Source organism: Neolamprologus multifasciatus, chromosome 3 (genome assembly GCF_963576455.1).
Source record: "Neolamprologus multifasciatus chromosome 3, fNeoMul1.2, whole genome shotgun sequence".
NCBI classification, from domain to species: Eukaryota; Metazoa; Chordata; class Actinopteri; order Cichliformes; family Cichlidae; genus Neolamprologus; species Neolamprologus multifasciatus.
In genome coordinates, this window is record NC_140441.1 from 1,618,644 (window position 1) to 1,637,801 (window position 19,158).

Genomic DNA, 19,158 nt, shown 5'->3' on the forward strand with positions numbered 1-19,158 from the left:
GACGTGAAACAACCCAAATGTATTAGAGCAAAAGTAAGGAGCCTGTTTTGAAAATGTAAGTAGAAAGTACATTTAAAGTGCTTAAAATAAGGGAGAAAGAATTACTCAGGTGCCTGAAAATTCTACTTAAATACAGTAAGAAAGGATTTGCACTTTGTTACTTCCCACCTCTGCGGACCACTAAAATCCACATCTTTGAAATTATGTAATAAAATATGCAGGAGTTTAGCCCTGTTGCCTCTTAGCAAGAAGGTCCTAGGTTTGAATCCAGTCTAGGTTCTGTATTGGCTGTAAGTGTGAATGATTGTAAACATGGGAACAGTCATGGAGAGGAGAGACACGTTAAGAGGGACATTACGGGCTGGGGAGAACATACTTGATACCAGGGGCGATTTTAGCCCATTTTTGGGGGTGCTTCAGCACCCCCAAAAATGAATCAAAGCACCCCCAAAGATTTCTTACTTTTTTTGACAACATTTGCTGTTTGTGTGACACACTACTAAAAATATAAAAAGCATACAGTACTGTACTTGTTTGAGACGTAACATTTTAACAACAAAAGTATAGATAACCTCCCCCCTCCCAAAATGGTTTGTTCCAGCTCTCCCCTGCTCTGGCTCTAGCCGTTGCTGCCAGAGCGATGGTGGCTGAGACGCAGCGGAGCGGAGGTGTAAGTGCCTGGCTTAAAACAGGACATATTAGCTGCAATTTTCATCTAATTGAATCTATTTGTGTATGATTGTCAGTCCAAAGAGGGAGAGAGGAAAGAGGGAACGTGAGGAGAAAGTACAAGGTCAGGAAGAAGCAGGTAAGAAAACAGACAGGGAACAGTGACAGGCACAACAGAAACTCACAATCTGGAAGTTGTGTCCTCCCTATATTAAAGCTGCTGTACAGAATCTGCAAAACAAACTGGGTTGAAACATTTTGACCCTCTTTAACAACATTCCAACATAACATCATCATTGATCGGGGAGATTAAAATTAATGATATATTTTTATGTGGTTCAGCCACAACTCTACTAAAACCTCAGCCAGTAACAGGTCGGCCAACCTTTGGACCGTCCAGTTGTCTGTATGACTGCCGCAGTACGTGCATCACATTTGCACACTATCAGTGCCAAACAGCCTGATGGAGTGAGGAGCTGTAAAGAGAAGCAGATGCTCTGTTTCTAAACATGTTTTAAGCTTGTTTCAAAGATTCTGTACTGCAGCTTTAAATGTTTCCCAATAGCACACAAACACTTATCAGTGTTTCTCACACTTTTTACAGTGTGGACACCTGATAAAATGTCAAGCTCTCCTAAGGACCACTATGAAAGCATGAAACTCATAAATCTTACAACACAAAATTATTATTATTAAATTAGTAAAATTAGTATCTGCATACATTGTACACATTGTATACATTCTACCACAGGCAAAGTTGCCTCCATTTTTATAGTTTTTATTAATATTATGTAATCATTTATTTGTAACAATTTATTCTGTTTTGGGAGTGTTTTTATGTATCTGTATTATATTAAACACACACATTAAAAGTGAATCTCTGTCCAAAAAAATGCACTCAGTTTACTTTTTACTCACTATAAGCATCATTCATTATTCTCCTGCAGTAATTAAGGTTAGGATATGTATTTTTTTTTTTATTCCAATCCATTCTTCTTTAGCAGCATTTAAATAACCTTTATTAGATCAGATTTGATGGTTTTGTTACAGACTTTAAAAAAAGTGTTTTGCTTTTCTTTCACAAATGTGGGATTAAATTGTGTTAAAATGTACAAAACAGTGATGTCATGTTTTGTGACGAGGACCCAGGCACAGACAGACTTGATGAATTTAAGAATCTTATGATTTAATAAAGAAATTTGCAGACTTACACAGAGATGGTAAAATTATGATGACTGATAACGGAGATGAAGACAACAGACGATGAGGACAGGGAGGAACAGGGTTTAAATGCACCAAAGTGACAGTCAGAGAGAACTCGGGACAACATTTAAGGATACAGGGACTGACAGAGACAGGTTTATCCTGCCTGGCTGGGCAGCTCTCTGGGTGCTCAGCACCCCCAAAGCTCTGTTTCTAGAATCGCCCCTGCTTGATACACATGTGTTTCATGGAGTGAGGGAACATGTAAGCAAAAAGGGGAGACCAAACACGAAGGCGTGACTGGGACCCAGGGAACAAGGAAGTGAGAGACACAGAGAGGGGGAGACGTAAACACAGATGTAACAGCGGCACTTAGTCTCTGTTTCACCACCTTCAGGACTTAGTCCAGCAACAAGCTTTTGAAGCACAAGCAAGACCATGGAACTTTTCTTTCAAAGAAGATGTTTAATGAGACTTTAAATTAACATGGCAAGACTCCATGCCTATCTGACTCCCCACATGTAACTACCATATACCAAAAAGCACATCAGAACTTCACATTTCCATCTCTTATGTTTTTACCATAACAGTATTTGGAAATTATATATTTAACAACGAAAATGTATATTTCTCATTTTAGTCATTTTACCAGTACCAAGAAACTAGCCTTTAATTGGCTCTTACAACAGATGACACAACAGACACATACTGGAAACACAGAGGAGACCAAAACATCACGGGAACCTAACACACAAAAGTAAACAGGGAACACAACGAACTCAGAACACAGAATAACCTCAAGACTAACTAATGAACCTAAAATATTTATACATAACAATCACCAAAACAAAAGAAAGTCAGAGTCCTGGGTCAAATGACCCACACCCATGACACACCAAGGTTTCTAGGATTACTGATTTTTGAGTACCACCCTGAGCTGAAGCGGTTCTGTGGAGGCTTCCCCCTCTACAGAGAGCAAAGAGACACTGAAGAACCGTATGACAATAACCAGAACCCAGGATAAAGAGGTTCAGTGAATGTGGTGTTGAAGGTGTGGAGGTGGATCAGAGTGTCAGAGGAGACTCTGTAGAAGGACAGAGTGCCAGCAGGACAGTCCACATACACTGCTGCTCTGTTAGAGACAGAGGAGGAGGAGGCGGCGAGGTCTGTTCTCCTGTTATTGTGACACACAGAGTACTGACCAGCATCGGAGCACCTCAAACTCCACGACTGACCGTTTACTCCAAACCTGCTGTCATTGCTGCCTCCTCTCCCCGTGACTCCTCTGTAAGTCACTGAAACGTGAACCTCTCCGCTCCACTCAACCTCCCAGTAACAGCGACCAGTCAGACCATTTGTACACAGCAGCTGAAGCCAGTACTCAAACCTCTCTGGGTGATCGGGATAAGGCTGCTCCTCCGTTACTGCCGTCACTCTTCTGTTGTTGTCGGACAGTTTAAGTTTTCTGTGCACTGAGTTTGTGTCCAGTTTAAGATCGCGGGAATCTGATGGAGAGAAGAAGAAACAACAACAGCGGTTTATCACCTGGAGACTGAAGATCTGCTGCCTTATCCACAGACTGATGGAGACAGCTTCACAGTGATTCATCTTCTAGAATCTTTAGTGTGATTTAAACTAGTGTAATGCGTGCTGTCTTATTTTCATAAATATAAGTGAGCACACACTCACACTTCCTCAGACCAGGTTTCAGCCTCTGCTCTCCACCATGGTCCAGCCTGAAGGAAGAAACATATCTGAATTCATCTTGAAAGCAGAGACAAAGAGACACATGGACATAAAAGAAAGACATGAAAGGCCTTAAAATGCTTCTACTCATTTAAAAGGCTTTCAAATTGCAACTCTGCTGTGTAGTACCAACAGCCATGGGTAACCCTGGATCCAGAGACGCTGAGACAGGAACATGGAAACTAGTTAGTGGTATGAAAATATATGAAACATCCAGAATATCAATACATGTTTCTGATCCTCGAACATCATGGAAAATCAAGATCAATGAGCTCCTGGCCTCTGCTCTATGGGAGCTTTCTGTCTGTCCTGAGCTTGTGTTAGTACTCCTACGTTACACTTTAACAGGTGTACTGTCCCAGTGTCCACCTTCTACTGAAACCAGAACAGAATGATGAAGGGAGAGGCTGAGATTTCACGGTTCACCAAGAAACTGGACTGAAGTGCAGGAGATTGGAAAAAAGATTCACAACTTTTTGAGTTGGCAGAAGAAAACACAGGAATTTTTCAGGTGATCTCACTCGATAGGAGGGCTGATCTTCTGAGACAGCAGAGAGGAATGTCCACGGGGCGAGGTGAGGAAAGTACAAAGAACCAGGAGAACATGTGACCCATCTAACAAACGAGGTGAATTGCTATTTTGTTGGTGATGGTTTAGATTAGAGCATTTTTGTCAGAGAAATACTCCTCCCTGAAGTCGGATTGATTGATGATCAGATTAATGTTTCAGGTGAGATTTACTCACAACACATATTTTAACTGCTACTGTGTTAAGAGAATACTGCTGTTAAAAAGCACGCTATTTGTTTAAAAGCTTTAAAACTAAATATCACACTTCTCATGCAGCAGCACTTTTAAAATAAGCATGTAATAAACTAATATAATATTACATGTAACAATGTGATTCATTGATGACGAGCATTAATAAATACTGAAACTATCATACCTAAGAGTGTTCAGTCTCCAGCGTGGATCATCCAGTAAGCTAGACAGCATCTTCATGCCTGATTCTCCTGGATGATTGTAGCTCAGGTCTAGCTCTCTCAAATGGGAGGGGTTGGAGTTCAGAGCTAATACCAGAGAAGTACAACCATCCTGAGTGATCAGACAGCCTGAGAGCCTGAGGACAAACACAAAGATGTAAAACCATTGACTGTAGAAAACATGGACGACGCGACCCCGCCTCCTACCATTGTGCAAAAATGAAGCCAAAAACCCCGCTTGTGGAGGCTGCCATCTTGCAAATTTGGAGCCCGAGTCTGCGCAGTAGTGACTTGAGGTGGAGCGACTGTGTAACGCTCCCGCCCACACACCCGCTGGACGTGACCTCAAACACGCCCCCCTACACTTTTTATCCTTTCTTTCATCACAGCTGTCCTGTGCCAGAAGTTCTGTTGACCCGCTGTAAGAGGCATCATTTAAGAAACACCAGGAAGACTGAAGCTCATGGCATTGATCAAGCAGGACTCATGATCTTCACCAGCAGCTCCCTCACAGGGAAATCTTCAGCACTCCTCCGTAGGCCCGCCCCAGGAGATGGATAAACCCAGCATTTCATCAACACTGTGATGAGACCTTTGGTTTGTGTAATGTTATAAATACTCAGATACTCCCCAGAGGCTCCAGACTTTTACATAAAGATATTATATTCAGTCCTGTAGAAAGTTATATATTTAAAAATATGTGATCCTCTCTGGTTACTCTGGTATGAATAACTCTGAATCACTTTATGGTAAATAACACACTATGTGTAAAAAAACTGTGAAAAAATTCCAGATGACAAGTTTGTAGTTCAACATACAAGTGACGACCTTTGACCTTCATCAGGTTTTATTTAATTGTGTCAGAGAAAATCTCATACGCTCTTCATGCAGCTGAGTACATCAAGTGTTTAAAACGGAAGCTGTGCAGGTCTGAGATCAGCAGCTTTGTGAAACAAAACTAAGGTCCTGTTAATGCTGATATATAGTAACACAGTTACATGAGTGATTAATCCTTTTGGGGTTTTTTGTCTTTAACTTTATCAATAAAACAGCTGCAGCTTTCACTACAGCACATGTGGTACTTTAACCTTTGTACTGTTTTCATCAGTTCATTTTGCAGTTAACATGTGAACATGTTGGATGATCTGTCTGCTGTCACTGGGTGGTGCTGAGGTCTGAATCTGAGGGCAGCTCCTGTAATCACAAAGAGAACAGAACCATCAAACTCAGATATAAATTTTATCCCTCAATATTGAAATAAAGCTGATTCTTCTGTCCTCACACACTCAGGATCTGAAGTTCTTCTCTTACATTTTTTTCAGTATTACAGTACACTACAGTACTTTAATCCATAGTTCCTGATTAATGAGGAGTTACTGAAGTACAAGCTTTTAAAAAATGTTACTGTCTTTACAGATGTGGCAAGAGACTGAAAACATGCTGTTGTTTGCACATATTTAATATTCAGATCTGCACAGGAGCTGAAGCAGGGTGCAGCCTGTTGCTTTTACAGTATAATACTTGTAATAAAAGTACAGTAACAGTAATTAGTGACTGAGCAGCCCGGGGCGTTTCTCTTGATTTCTTTAGTAAATTCATTCACCTGCACGGGTTAGCTAAACGAACCCTGACAGCCGAGTGCTCATCTTAGCTAGCTAGGTCTCAGGAGCTAGCTAAGGACGGTAGTTACGGATTAGCTTACAAACACGTTTAACTTACCGAAAAAGTGCAGCGTGGCCTCGGGTCCTTCTGTCGGGTAGTCCAGTTTACTGAAGAACACCTCAGGCTGTCAGGTTAAAACACTCGGTCGTGTTTTCGTAGCGTAAACACTGGATGTCCTCTCAGAGCCTACGCTCTATCTGCTATTCGCGAACAGAGATATGCAAGTTTCTCCGTGACTGCAGATGTCAGTCAAAGCTCTTATGATGACGTTTCACCCCAATTTAACATCACCGCGGTAGGAATTAGAATCAAACTTATGGGAAAGGAGACCCCTTGAACATCAATCAGCGTGATGAGAACTATTGAAAACAAAAGAAAGAATCTTTGGAAAAAAATTATCTTAGGAGAATTAATTTATTTTAGTCTCACCCCAGTCCCATCCGCTAACATGGAGGAGGCGGGGTTTATGACCTATACTGCAGCCAGACACCAGGGGGCAATAGAGACGTTTTGGCTTCATTTTTGGCGAGTTGTCTGTCGCGTCGTCCATGTTTTCTACAGTCAATGTGTAAAACATAGAGCAAAGAGAATTATGTATATAATTTTATTTTGATATATATCCTTAAGCTTGTTCCAAAAAAATATGCTTTTATTTTTTCAGAGATACTGATTCACTCTATGGCACATGGATTCTTTACTGAACCATTGTCTCCAAAAGTATTGAATCACACAGATCTATAATACTTGAGGAAGCTGGATTTGAGAGCACTGTAAATACAACATGCTTCTATTACAGTGTAGATTCACCGTTTGCGTGATTTGTTTCAGGGTTGAAAAGTGTAGCAACGGCATGTTTCCAGCATCGTACAAATTAGCATTGCTCTCTAGAAACAGTTTTCCCCTTTGTTTCAGGTGTAAAGGGACAGGAGAAGGGACTAAGACTGGGCTAAGATTTAAAGTTTTAAATGATCGAGGACATCCCTGTTGCTAGCCATTTGTTTAGTTGTGACTCAGCTAACATATTTGTGCTTTTTGTAGCACTTTAAATGTGTTTATCTAAAGTCCGTGATCATGTTTATGGTGATGTGTGTTAGTGCTATGGCTTGTGTGTGCTCCAGCTTGGCCGTTTTTCTGTTTGTTTTGGTTTCCATGTTGAGGTCCAGCATACTATGTGTATAATCTTTCATTATTATTAATCTCTGGCTCTCTTCCACAGCATGTCTTTGTCTTGTCTTCAATCTATTATTTTAGGTCTTTACCTTACAATACGAAGTTAACTATTGTTGTGATTTGGCACTAAAGTTGAATTAAAAAATAAACAGCACTGAATATTGTCACATCCCACTACCTTGCCAGAGCCAGGGATATCATAAAGGGCTCCTCACACTTTGGCCGGAAACACTTCAAGTTGGTATCAACAGTCACTGACCCACTAAGTCCTTTTTGACAACCTTGACATTACAGTGCACTTTATACAGTTCTGTTTATCAGGTTCTCAACATATTTGCAATAATTAGTGGGTATCTGTTTTTGTACCTTGTATCTATACATTGTATGAATATGCCTTGTTGGCATGCCCAAAATGCAAACTGAAAAGGTTCATAATTCTGCACCACAAACCAATGGTTGACGTCAATGTGCTATGAATTTTATATGCCATTTATCTAAATACCCAAATAAAAGAGGGCTTATTATGGCTGCATCATCAAATACCACTTAAGTAGTTAATTAATGTGTATATAAAGCTACATATCAAGAAAGTCATCTGCTGGTCATCCACTAAAGATTAGCCGAACCCTAACCTCAGAGCCTCCAGTGTACTGTGTAGACTCTCCAATCCCACAGACAGCAGCTTCACTCCAGAATCCCACAGGTCATTGTTACTCAGGTCCAGTTCTCTTAGATTAGTCGACCGTGAGCTGATGACTGATAACATAGCTCCACAACTTCTTTCTGACAGATTGCAGCCACTTAGCCTGGAGAACAGATAAAGACACACAGTGAAACTGATTCTATGATAGACAGTGTAAAACGCTGTTAGGTTATTTCAGTTCAAGTTTTCATGAGGAAAAAAAAGTGGTAGTTAAGTAATGGTTTTATGGTGCTTTTTCACAGGATAATCTCAGCTATAATTCAAATATTAAACTTAAAGTAAGCTTTATACTAAATCTAAAGCCATAATTAATGTTAGCATGTAGTTACATGAAGATCTGCTGACTGAGAATTACTAGTTGATAACAGCCCTGTGTCACAGTTATTCGTGCACTCACAGAGCTCTGTGGGAGGCTTTTAAAACTGGCAACAGCCTCAGAAGAGCCTCCTCTGAAGCAGAGTATTTCTTCAGGTCAAACACATCCAGATCTTCTTCTGATGACAGTAAGATGAAGACCAGAGCTGACCACTGAGCAGGAGACAGTTTATCTGTGGAGAGACTTCCTGAACTCAGGGACTGTTGGATCTCCTCCACCAGAGAACGATCATTTAGCTCATTCAGACAGTGGAACAGATTGATGCATCTGTCTGGAGACAGATTCTCACTGAGCCTCTTCTTGATGTATTGGACTGTTTTCTGATTGGTCTCTGTGCCACTGTCTTTCTTCATTAGCAGGTCCTGCAGTTTATCCTGATTGGTCTGCAGTGATAGACCCAGGAGGAAGCGAAGGAATAAGTCCAAGTGTCCATTTGGACTCTGCAAGGCCCTGTCAATGGAAATCATGTGGATCTTCTTTGAAGATGTCTTCCTTAAAAGCAGTCGAAGGTTTTTCAGTGATGGTTGTGGTAAAGGCATGACATTTATGTTGCTGTTATTAAGTGACATCCTTACATAAAGAGCAGCCAGAAACTCCTGAACACTCAGATGGACAAAGCTGAACATCTCGTCTTTCCCTTTCCTTCCTCGATCTTCTTTGAAGATCTCTGTGAACACTCCTGAGCACACCGAGGCTTCACTGAAATCAATGCTGCTCTGTCTCAGATCTTTCTCATAGAAGATCAGGTTGCCCTTGTCCAGTTGCTGAAAGGCCAGTTTTGCTAATGACTTAATGTATTCAATGCTTTTCTGTGGGCCATACTTTTCTTTTGTCCGATCAATCTGAAACACCAGGAACTCTGCGTACATCTCAGTCAGGGTCTTGGGAAGCTGTCCTCCTCTTGTTTTCAGCACATCTTCTAGAACTGTAGCAGTGATCCAGCAGAAGACTGGTATGTGGCACATGATGTGGAGGCTTCCTGTTGTCTTGATGTGGGAGATGATTTTGTCAGCTTGCTCCTTACCTTTGAATCTCTTCCTGAAGTACTCCTCTTTCTGTGGGTCGGTGAACCCTCTGACCTCTGTTGTACTGCTGATAAACTCTCGAGGGATCTGATTGGCTGCTGCAGGCCGTGTGGTTATCCAGATGCGAGCAGAGCGTAGCAATTTTCCATTGATGAGTTTTTTCAACAAGACATCTGTTTTAGTTGACTTTGTTACATCGACAGAGCGAATATCTTCAGAATGAAGGTCGAGATGAAGGCGGCTCTCATCCAGCCCATCAAGCACAAACAGAAGTTTGAATTTACTTTTGTCATAGTTGGTAATTCCCGATGACTGAATATCTTTAAAGATGTAATTAAGAGCCTCCTCTGTGATGCCTACAGTTTCTGGGATGCATTCATGAATGAGCTCTGCCAAACTGAATTTTTCTCCCTTCAGTGGATTCAGCTGACGGAAGGTGAAGGGGAAAACCAGATGCACATCTTGATTGGATCTTTGTTCAGCCCAGTCCAACACAAACTTGTGAACAAGGAATGTTTTTCCAATTCCTGCGATTCCATTGGTCATCACTGTTTTAATGGGTCTGTATTCTCCAGAAGGATGTTTGAATATGTCTGTAGGTTTAACGGCTTTCTCTGTTTCTTCTGGCTTCCATGCCTTTTCAATCTGCCGGACCTCATGCTGTATGTTGATATGTATGTCATACCCAGCTGTGATGTATAGTTCTGTGTAGGTATCAGCCAGACGCTGTTTATCTTCTGCCCACCCTTCTTGTGCACACATAAACTTGTCCTGGAAGTTTGATCGAAGCATCTGTTGGTAATGCGTGATGGGTTGAGGCTCTGGTACTGGAACCATCACATCTGTGTCAAACAGGGTGATAAACATTGTGTGCAACTCATATTGCTGTCATGTCATTCTCTAAAATGCCACACTATGACTGTACGACTGGACATGTATTGGCTATCTGCAGCTGACCATTTTTTCTAGAGTGATTTTATGCACGTCTATTAGTGGTCTGCATCTGTTGAACTCAAATGAGTAAATGTGAATGTTAGGAATCTCGCTTGATCATCATGAACTTGAGGGATCACGAAGGCTGTTCCAATTCGAAGGCTGCTCGAAATGCGGCCCTCAAATCCTTAATTTCCCTGAATTTTAAGGACGCGGCGGTGTAGACTTTGTGGCCCAACATAACCCAGAATGCATAGCGTGGCGATGGGTGTGGATAATTTTGCCGAAAAAAAAAACGGCGGATGAGGGGCGCCCGAAGAGTAAACTTTAAGTATTGAATATTATGTCACTTATTTATGTGCAAATGTTTAATAACGAAGAACATTAAAACATTACTGTTGGCCACATGTCGGCAAAGTTATGTGACATTAGTGACGTTTGTACTAACTTGGTTTTAAAGCCTTTACTTTAAAATATACGCCGTTCAATAGCTGAGCTTAATCTTACAGAGAATGATCAAAGCTCATGTAGAAACAAACAAACAAATGAACAAAAGATTTTCTCCTTCATTTCTGTCAAACAAAGCTGTATGAAACGTTTCCAGCTGTTAGTATCATGGTTGCTAGGCAACCTGGGCATCGCAACGGAGGCTAGACCGTCCCATTTCACAAGCCTTGCACTTCCGGCTTTAGCGGTCTTTAAGTACGCGGCCCTTGAGGATCGTTGAGGCTGCGTACTTTAAGGCTGCAGACCCTGAATTGGGATACAGCCAACAGCCAATGTCTAGCGAGCCATTGTGAATCCATATCAGCTGCTTGGTGAACTGGAGAAAGCAAAGGACAACCCCTGAAAATGGGAAGCATTTAGCACAGGCGTATGGCACTCCAGACTTCGAGGGCTGGTGTCCTGCAGGTTTTGGATGTATCCTTGATTCAACACAGCTGATTTAATTAGCTTGAAGTTCTCCAGAGGCCTACTGATGAATTAATCATTTGATTCAGGTGTGTTGACCCAGGGTGTTATCTAAAACCTGCAGGACACTGGCCCTTGAGGCCTGGAGTTCAACACCCCTGATTTAGCATGTGATGGCCATAGAGCAGGGGTGTCGAACTCCAGGCTTCGAGGGCCGGTGTCCTGCAGGTTTTAGATTTCACCCTGGGTCAACACACCTGAATCAAGTGATCAGTTCATTACCAGGCCTCTGGAGAACTTAAATACATGTTGAGGAGGTCATTTAGCCATTTAAATCAGCTGTGTTGGATCAAGGACACATCTAAAACCTGCAGGACACCGGCCCTCGAGGCCTGGAGTTTGACACCTGTGCCATAGAGCATATCCTCCCTCTCTGATCTTTTAATAGTTTTGGTTTTTGCTGTTCCTTGCCATTGCTAGCATGAGATGGTAACTGCAATCCATTCAGGATGCACAGGGAATCTGGCCTGTGGCATATCAGTACATGTAGACAGGTTTGCTGTGTCTGCCAGGACATTTTCAAGAATGTGATGGAGATCACGGGAGAGAAGCTATCGTTAAAGAACTGAACTAACTGAGGCTGAAATAGTATACTGTAGTAACCTAAATAATTATAAAGATAATAGGAACACTGAAAAAAAAAACATTTAAGTAAACTTGGAGGATACCAGGTCTAGAGCTGTGCACCTCAAAGGGCTAACACAGGAATTTTGTACAAGTTCCTTTACAGTGGAGTTCAACATTATAAGTGACTATAAAACAACCAAGAATTATGGGTAAAACCAGGTGACAGTTCAATGTCATGCTCACACAGTTACTTCACATTGAGATATTTGGAGTAAAGAAGCCTGGAATGTATGGAAAACAAAGCAGTGACTTACCTTCAGCCTGAGGAAGAGGAGCCTGAGAGGTCAAATCACTGACATTCACTGACAAACAGATGTTGAAAGTGTTAAAGCTCTATGTAACTTTCTCAGTCTGCACTGACTTCCTGTTTGTCCCTTGCTGTGACTCACCTTCGGGTCTGGGCCTGATAACAGACAAACTGAGCAGCAGGTCATTCCTGCCGATCCTCTTTAAAACCCTTCTGGTCACCTCAACAGCTCCAGAAAGTCTGTAGGTCTGCACCATCAAGTCCACGGTGTCCCACCTGCTTGTCGTCTCCAGTCGGCTCTTCTTGATGGTCATGGGGCCTTGAATGACGTCGGTCTGCTGTAGGAACCACTTGAATTTATTAAACTCTTCATCTCCCAGATCTTCCAGAGTGTTTAGAAGGTCCTCTGACATCATCACAGCTGAATGAAGATAGATTAGCTGTTAAGTTAAGCAAGCAAGTATGGAACAGCCAGACAGATCTGACTTTTCCCCCTTCTATATATTATTAGTAAAAAACTAATACTTAAAATGTTAAAATTATAACTCTGTAATTGACATAATTTCTGGTTGTAATACAGTGATGTTAACGATTATATTAACAATGACTATTGTTGCATGGCCCAGTGGAGTCACAGTTATGTTGAGCTAAGTACAGCTAGCTAAGTACTCAATTCTTGATGTTGGTGTTCTGTATTGTTCACTGGTACTGTATTTATGTTTTTAGCATCTATGTTTTCTGTCATGGTCTGTGTGCAGGCAGGTTGGAAGAGAACCCAAGTGCAGGACTTATGGGGGCAAAAGTGAACTTAACAGAACCACAGCTTTATTGCTGGCCAAAATACAAAACTGAAATAACAGGCAGAAATGATGGTGTGACGCGACAACAAGCACCAAAGGACACGCACTATAAATACACAGACAGGAATGGGCAGTGGCGGTCCCAGCCTGTTTGGCGCCGTGGGCGAACACTCCCTCTGATTCTGATTGTTTCAGGATGACCTGCCATTATCCAATCACACATCTGCTTACCTGCATCTTTTGCTCGTTTCTCCTCTTCTTTGCTCTTTTTTCTAAACTGAGCACCTGATGACTTTGAACTTTTCTTGTCCATCTTACATTGGTTTTAATTTTGCACTCCAGTATGAACACCCATCCCTCAACTTGAGGATCGCCACAACATAACCTAACACACCTACACCTTAGTTCACAGATTCACTTTGTCTAGGGTGCATTTCTGAGATTTCACACAACCCAGGATTCAAATCATGAATACATAATGGGCTTGGATTTACAACATTATGAATGAAATGTGCTCTATTTGGAAGCATCAGGGCCTACCTCCCCTTTCGATGGCTTGTGTGAGACTTTAAATCATCAAACTGTAAATTTTAAATTATCATTGATAACAGCTGAAATAACACCTGGAACCAATTGGGCAAATTGAGACGAGGTGCGGAAAACAGAATACACCAACAGAAGACACAGACTTTAAAAGTAAAAACAGGAAATCCATAGACAAATCTCAGAGGCACAGAACTAAACTTATATTAAAAACTACAGATAACAAATTACAATACACAAAACCCTACGTCACTGACCCAGGATCATGACTGTTTTGCTTTATAAATAAAGTTGGCTTGGCTTTATTCAATTCAACTATATTTATATTGCCCCAAATCACAACAACAGTTCCCTCAGTAAAATAAACCTTACAGTAACAAACACAGTATATTAGCACAGTAGTTTATTAGCAGCTATTTTGCCAAACTATTAGCAAAATAGTTCAATAGCATCAATCTAACTCAGATTCGCCAATTCTCTGTCGAATAACAGATTTTAATCTGAAACAACTTCATGGTTGAAAAATACAATATGAAAAAACCAACAGGGTGTTCTAGACCTTTTAAATCTAATGTTGCTCACTGTAAGCTAATTATGTCACCATAAATACAGCATCAATAATAATGTAATCACCTTTAAATATAAACGGTTCTAAGTGTATATATGATTAATTATTGAGTGTACACACACACACACACACACACACACACACACACACACACACACACACACACACACACAGATAAATAGAACAGAGGACTTCTCCCTTTCATTGTGCTGCTCTGAGGTTACAGCTGAAGGGAACTTTCTGGACTTGTGAAATTTCCTGTTTATTCTCATATTTCTTTACAGTAAATCTCAGGAAGTGAGTTTAATTCACCATAAAAGCAGATAAATCAGATAAAAAGTGGTACACGAGTCGGTGATCGTTCATGCATGACTGTGGCTGTGACAGAAATAACCCAGAAGTCCCTGTGTTTGTTCAGACCGCACTGACCCTGTAAAACTCAAACACTGATACTACTAACTACTACTACTACTACTACTAACTACAACTACTAACTAGAATAAGCTGTCGTCAGGTCAGTTAAAGCTGTGAGCAGAAGGTGGGAATGTGTTTCAGACTTACACAGAAACCGGAGTGCTGATGATGCTTTGGAGGGTTTCTGATCCAAGCAGCTGTGAAAGACGGCAGGAAGAGGAAGATTGAGTAATATGAGGCAAGTTTGAAATGTGCTCACACCTCTGCTGACTATTACACATGAAGCTTTAACACAGCTTTAAAACAGTCCTGATGTCTCAAAAAACATCAGGACTTTAACAGGCTTATTTTTCAGTGTGAACACGAACAGCGGAAAAAAGCAGGACTTTCTTTCCTAAACCATAAGAACATAATCTGTCCTCAAGGGGGCAGCAAACCCTCACATACGAGTCAGAGCAGTGTGAAAATTCAGAATTCAGCATTTTAATCTGCCGTTTAAAATACTGTGTAGTCTAAAGCAAAAAACCATAAACATGCTCACCAGCGTGGAACTCCATAATTAACCTAAAACTGGTCAATGATAGCCCATAATTATTTAAGACAGCTGACTGAAAAGGTAGTCTGTCAGGTCCTTTTTGATCCCTGGGTCATCTGCAGGAATCACACTGATCCATATCCAGTTTAGGCCATTCCTCCTCTTCTTGTAGGGAAATTCTGGACCATTTAACCATCCCCACTTTTGAGGAAATCCTCACCTTTCACACTTATGGATGGATCATCTCTGCAAGGTTCTCCTTGGAGGAAACATCTCTCCACTGATTCACATCTGTTGCTTCTCGAATGACAGAAATTCTGTTTGCAGCAAAGATACTAAATGTTCGGTTTTCATTGGAGATGCATTGTATTATATCAGTCCAGAAAAATGATTTGTCCAACCTTATCTGCAACTCTTTTTGCAGAAGCATGTTCACTGGAACTGCAAGAACTGCAGCAGTGAATTCCAGCCTGGGAATTGTAGTTTTCTTAAGGGGAGCAACCCTAGCTTTTCCCAGGATAAAGTCAACGTGTGATGTTATTCTTTTTCAGTTTTAAATATGACACTGTTCCATAACTATCTTGACTTGCATCAGAAGAATGATGAAGTTGTGCCTTATCTGGTCTTCCATAGAAACTCAGTTTAATGCGGCGTTTCACTTTTAAATCAGCTGGAGATCTTCCAGCCAATCACACCACCGCTGGGATTGGCTGGAAGATGATGTAGGGAGACAAGATTCCCAAAGGTCCATACAATGAGCTGACCACAGACTAAATGTGCCTTCTGGTTGGTGGATGGTCCTGCACAAAGGTGAACTCATCTGTTTCTATGCACCACTCTAAACCCACTGCTCTCTCGCTTGGAAGTTGATCTGTCTCTAAATCCAGATCCTTGATTTCCTGTGGCATTGACATGAGCACTGTGCAACTATTGCTGATCCATTAGTACAAATATCAGTCAGGCTCTCCACCATCTGTAGTTTTTCTTCTTATGAAGCAATAGATTTTAAACACTCATAAACAAAACATATTTTTGACTCTATTCACCACTTCAGCTGGAAACTGTTGTGCATTATCATTTGCAGTTCTCTGCAGAGCATAATTTGGACAGTTTGGTGAAGATACTCCTCCTCCAAAAAAGAAAGCACTTTCATCCTATACTCTTGTGCAGGCCTTGTAGTGTCACCATGTTGCCACCACAGGAAAGAGACACTTGACATGTTTCTGTAATATGTAAACTAGGTGAAGCATGGTATCAATGTCAGCCATTAGTTCAACAGGCTCTTGTCTACATCGGATGAGAACTCGTACGATCTGCAGACACAAATTCAGCATATCCTTCCAGCATGTTGTTTACACATGCCGTGTATTCGTCTTTATAGTGAGCATCCTTTTCAAATCTCCTTTTGAGGCTCTAGAGGCACTGCTTTTCAAATCAATTTACACAGCGCTAAATCATAACAACAGTTGCCTCACGGCGCTTTATGTTGTAGACCCTACAATAATACATACAGAGAAAATCCCAGTAATCATATGAGCCCCTATGAGCAAGCACGTTGGCGACAGTCGGATTGAAAAACTCCCTTTTAACAGGAAGAAACCTGCAGCAGTACCAGGCTCAGGGAGGGGCGGGGCCATCTGCTGTGACCGGTTGGGGTGACGATTACTTCATAGCCAGGTGACGAAGGCTGTCACAATTCGTCGACTCCTTCAAATGTGGCGACAAATGCGTCCGTCATTTCCTTAAATTTGAAGGATGGGTCATGTGTATCCTTTGTAGCCCACCATATCCCAGAATTCATAGCGTCGCTCTGCCGATTCCAGTTTCCAGCAATGGCGGCAGCTATGGAGGTGGTAGACACAGCGAGGACAACTACATTTTTAAATGTAAGTTGTTTTTGAAGTAGCGACACAAATGTTAAGATGTTGATGTTAAAGTTAATAAGGCAGTTCAATGGAAGTAATTTTTACAGTTGTTAAACTTATGACATGTACATAGGTCACGTAGACGTACAGTTCCGCTCATTTTTAACATTAAAACGTTAGTTAATATTACTCAGTGTCACAATATAAACTTAACATATTTTCAGGCAAGAATGTATCTGTGTAAACTTCAAATATCTACTCGGTTTATAAAGACATCACATAATTGCAAAAGTGCGCCGACGTTTTCAGAGACATCTGTTACCCACCCCCTCGATAGCTAGCCAGGAGCCGGCGAGAACACTGGCTAGTTGTCGGTTTTCCGACCCTGCACTATCTTTCGCTACAATTTTAACTTCTAAGTGACTTCACATAATGTCAAGAGATTTATTCTAAAAGACACTTCTTCAGCTAAGAGTCAGAGGGTAGAAACACACGCTGCAGTTTTTACTTGCAAGGGCGGTCACAGAGCGCTCACATGAGAGTGGGGGCCCTGTGATGTGCGCTCTGTTCTTGCACTTGTCTCTATTTATATACAAAAGTAATACAACAGTGAATACATCTGTTCATAGACAGGAATGTTGGTGCGTATGCATGTGCGTGCATGTCATTCTGAAGGACGCGGCCCCTCTTCTTGTTAGGGAGCGCAGAGTGTCCAGCTCTCCTCTTCCTGGTAGAAAGTTAGCGGCCATCCAGCTCTTTATGTCTTTAGGACATTCTTGCAGTTTAACTAATTGGTGTGTGTTATCTGGCTTGGCTTCATGGATAGATAGAGTTTGGTGCATAGCAGTGAAAATGTATACCATGCCATGTTGTTGCTTTTCTTTAAAACAGTAAGAATAAACTTAGTTTTGCTATATAACTCAGTCATTAATTTTACTTTTAGGAAAAGTTGTGCTTGGTTTGGTAACTTCTGGACCCTCCCATTAATTAAAGAAGAGCATGCTGTGGGCGTGTGGTGGAAATGTTTTGTTATTTTATTGCCAGATGTCAGGTGGGACAATGAGAAATAAAATGATTTTTTTTTTTTTACCACTTTTTGAACTTCTGACATCAGATTAAGTTAACTTTCATTTATGTTTAAGCTGTAAGTAATTTTAGAGTTGATTTTTGGTTTATATCTTACCACGATATAAACGCCATATATAATCAAAGAATTATATTATATACAAAGAAATCAAGTTGCTGTACATCAATACAACCGTTATATCCCAAATTTTAATAATATGTATGCATTAAGTCCATAGTATCAAAAATTGCTTTTTTTGCACATATTTCTTGTTTTATATATGTTACAAAATTTAAGAGGTTTATACCTCAAAACTGTAAATATAAAAAAGTTGCACAAAATAGTTTCCAACCACAGGAAATTCATTTTGTGTCTTCATGGTTTTATTTTTGGGATATACCACTTTTTATGTACTGAAGGAAAAACAAAAATCAATAATATAATCCAAACTTGCTAAAATAATGTCTAATGTCTTTGCGTGTGTGAGTTCCTGTTTCATTTTGTAGGTCGGTGTCTCCCGTCAGTGTTTCCAGTTTCACCTCCCCTTGTCTAGTTATGTCCAATTACAGCCGTGCCTCCCTCCTGTTTCCCATTCCCTGATTGCCCTGTGTGTATTTAAGCCCTGTGTTTTCTCATCTACGTTGCTGGTTCAGCTGCGTATCTCCCTCCACATCTCCCTGTCTCTCTGGTTTGTTTTTTTATGCTTGGTTTTACTCAGTTCTGTTTTTCGCCACCCTTGCCTTTGTTGTTTGAGCACGTTCCTTAAATAAATCTTCCTCACCTCAGTTTTGCCGCACCTTGGGTCGTTTAATAATTCCATACGAGCCCTGACAGCACGAAGCAGCCACCATGGACCCAATGGCCCTAAAAGACGACGAATAGGGATATTAGGCCCCTTATGTCAAACAGTGATTTGTGGCCCCAATAAATGATTTGTGAACCTAGGAAGTAATAAAAGTACTAAAACATATGGTAGCCATAAAAAATTATTATATTAATAAAATTATAATATTCATCTAAATATGTTAGTTCATAGCTCATTGATTTTTTC

General features: G+C 40.9%; 1 protein-coding gene across 1 annotated transcript; it reads right to left on the reverse strand.

The window, feature by feature from the left end:
- Window positions 1-5: 5 nt before the first annotated feature.
- On the reverse strand, window positions 6-15,719 carry LOC146520994 (NACHT, LRR and PYD domains-containing protein 3-like). Its single transcript, XM_085154273.1, has 8 exons — window positions 14,789-15,719; window positions 12,459-12,737; window positions 12,324-12,371; window positions 8,534-10,379; window positions 8,066-8,239; window positions 4,565-4,738; window positions 3,562-3,608; window positions 6-3,377 (listed from the first exon to the last, which is right to left on the reverse strand). The coding sequence occupies exons 2-8, from the start codon at window positions 12,730-12,732 to the stop codon at window positions 2,839-2,841; spliced, it is 3,102 nt and encodes a 1,033-aa protein (XP_085010399.1). The 5' UTR covers window positions 12,733-12,737; window positions 14,789-15,719; the 3' UTR covers window positions 6-2,838.
- Between the last annotated feature and the right edge of the window lie 3,439 nt (window positions 15,720-19,158).

Bases quoted from the DNA above. Each gene is read 5' to 3' on its own strand.
- LOC146520994 (XM_085154273.1), bottom strand. From the start codon at position 12,732: ATGATGTCAGAGGACCTTCTAAACACTCTGGAAGATCTGGGAGATGAA. The intron at 3,609-4,564 runs GTATGATAGTTT...TTCTTCCTTCAG, and splicing joins TGGAGACTGAACACTCTTAG to GCTGGACCATGGTGGAGAGC. The intron at 3,378-3,561 runs GTGAGTGTGTGC...TCTCTCCATCAG, and splicing joins GAAACCTGGTCTGAGGAAGT to ATTCCCGCGATCTTAAACTG.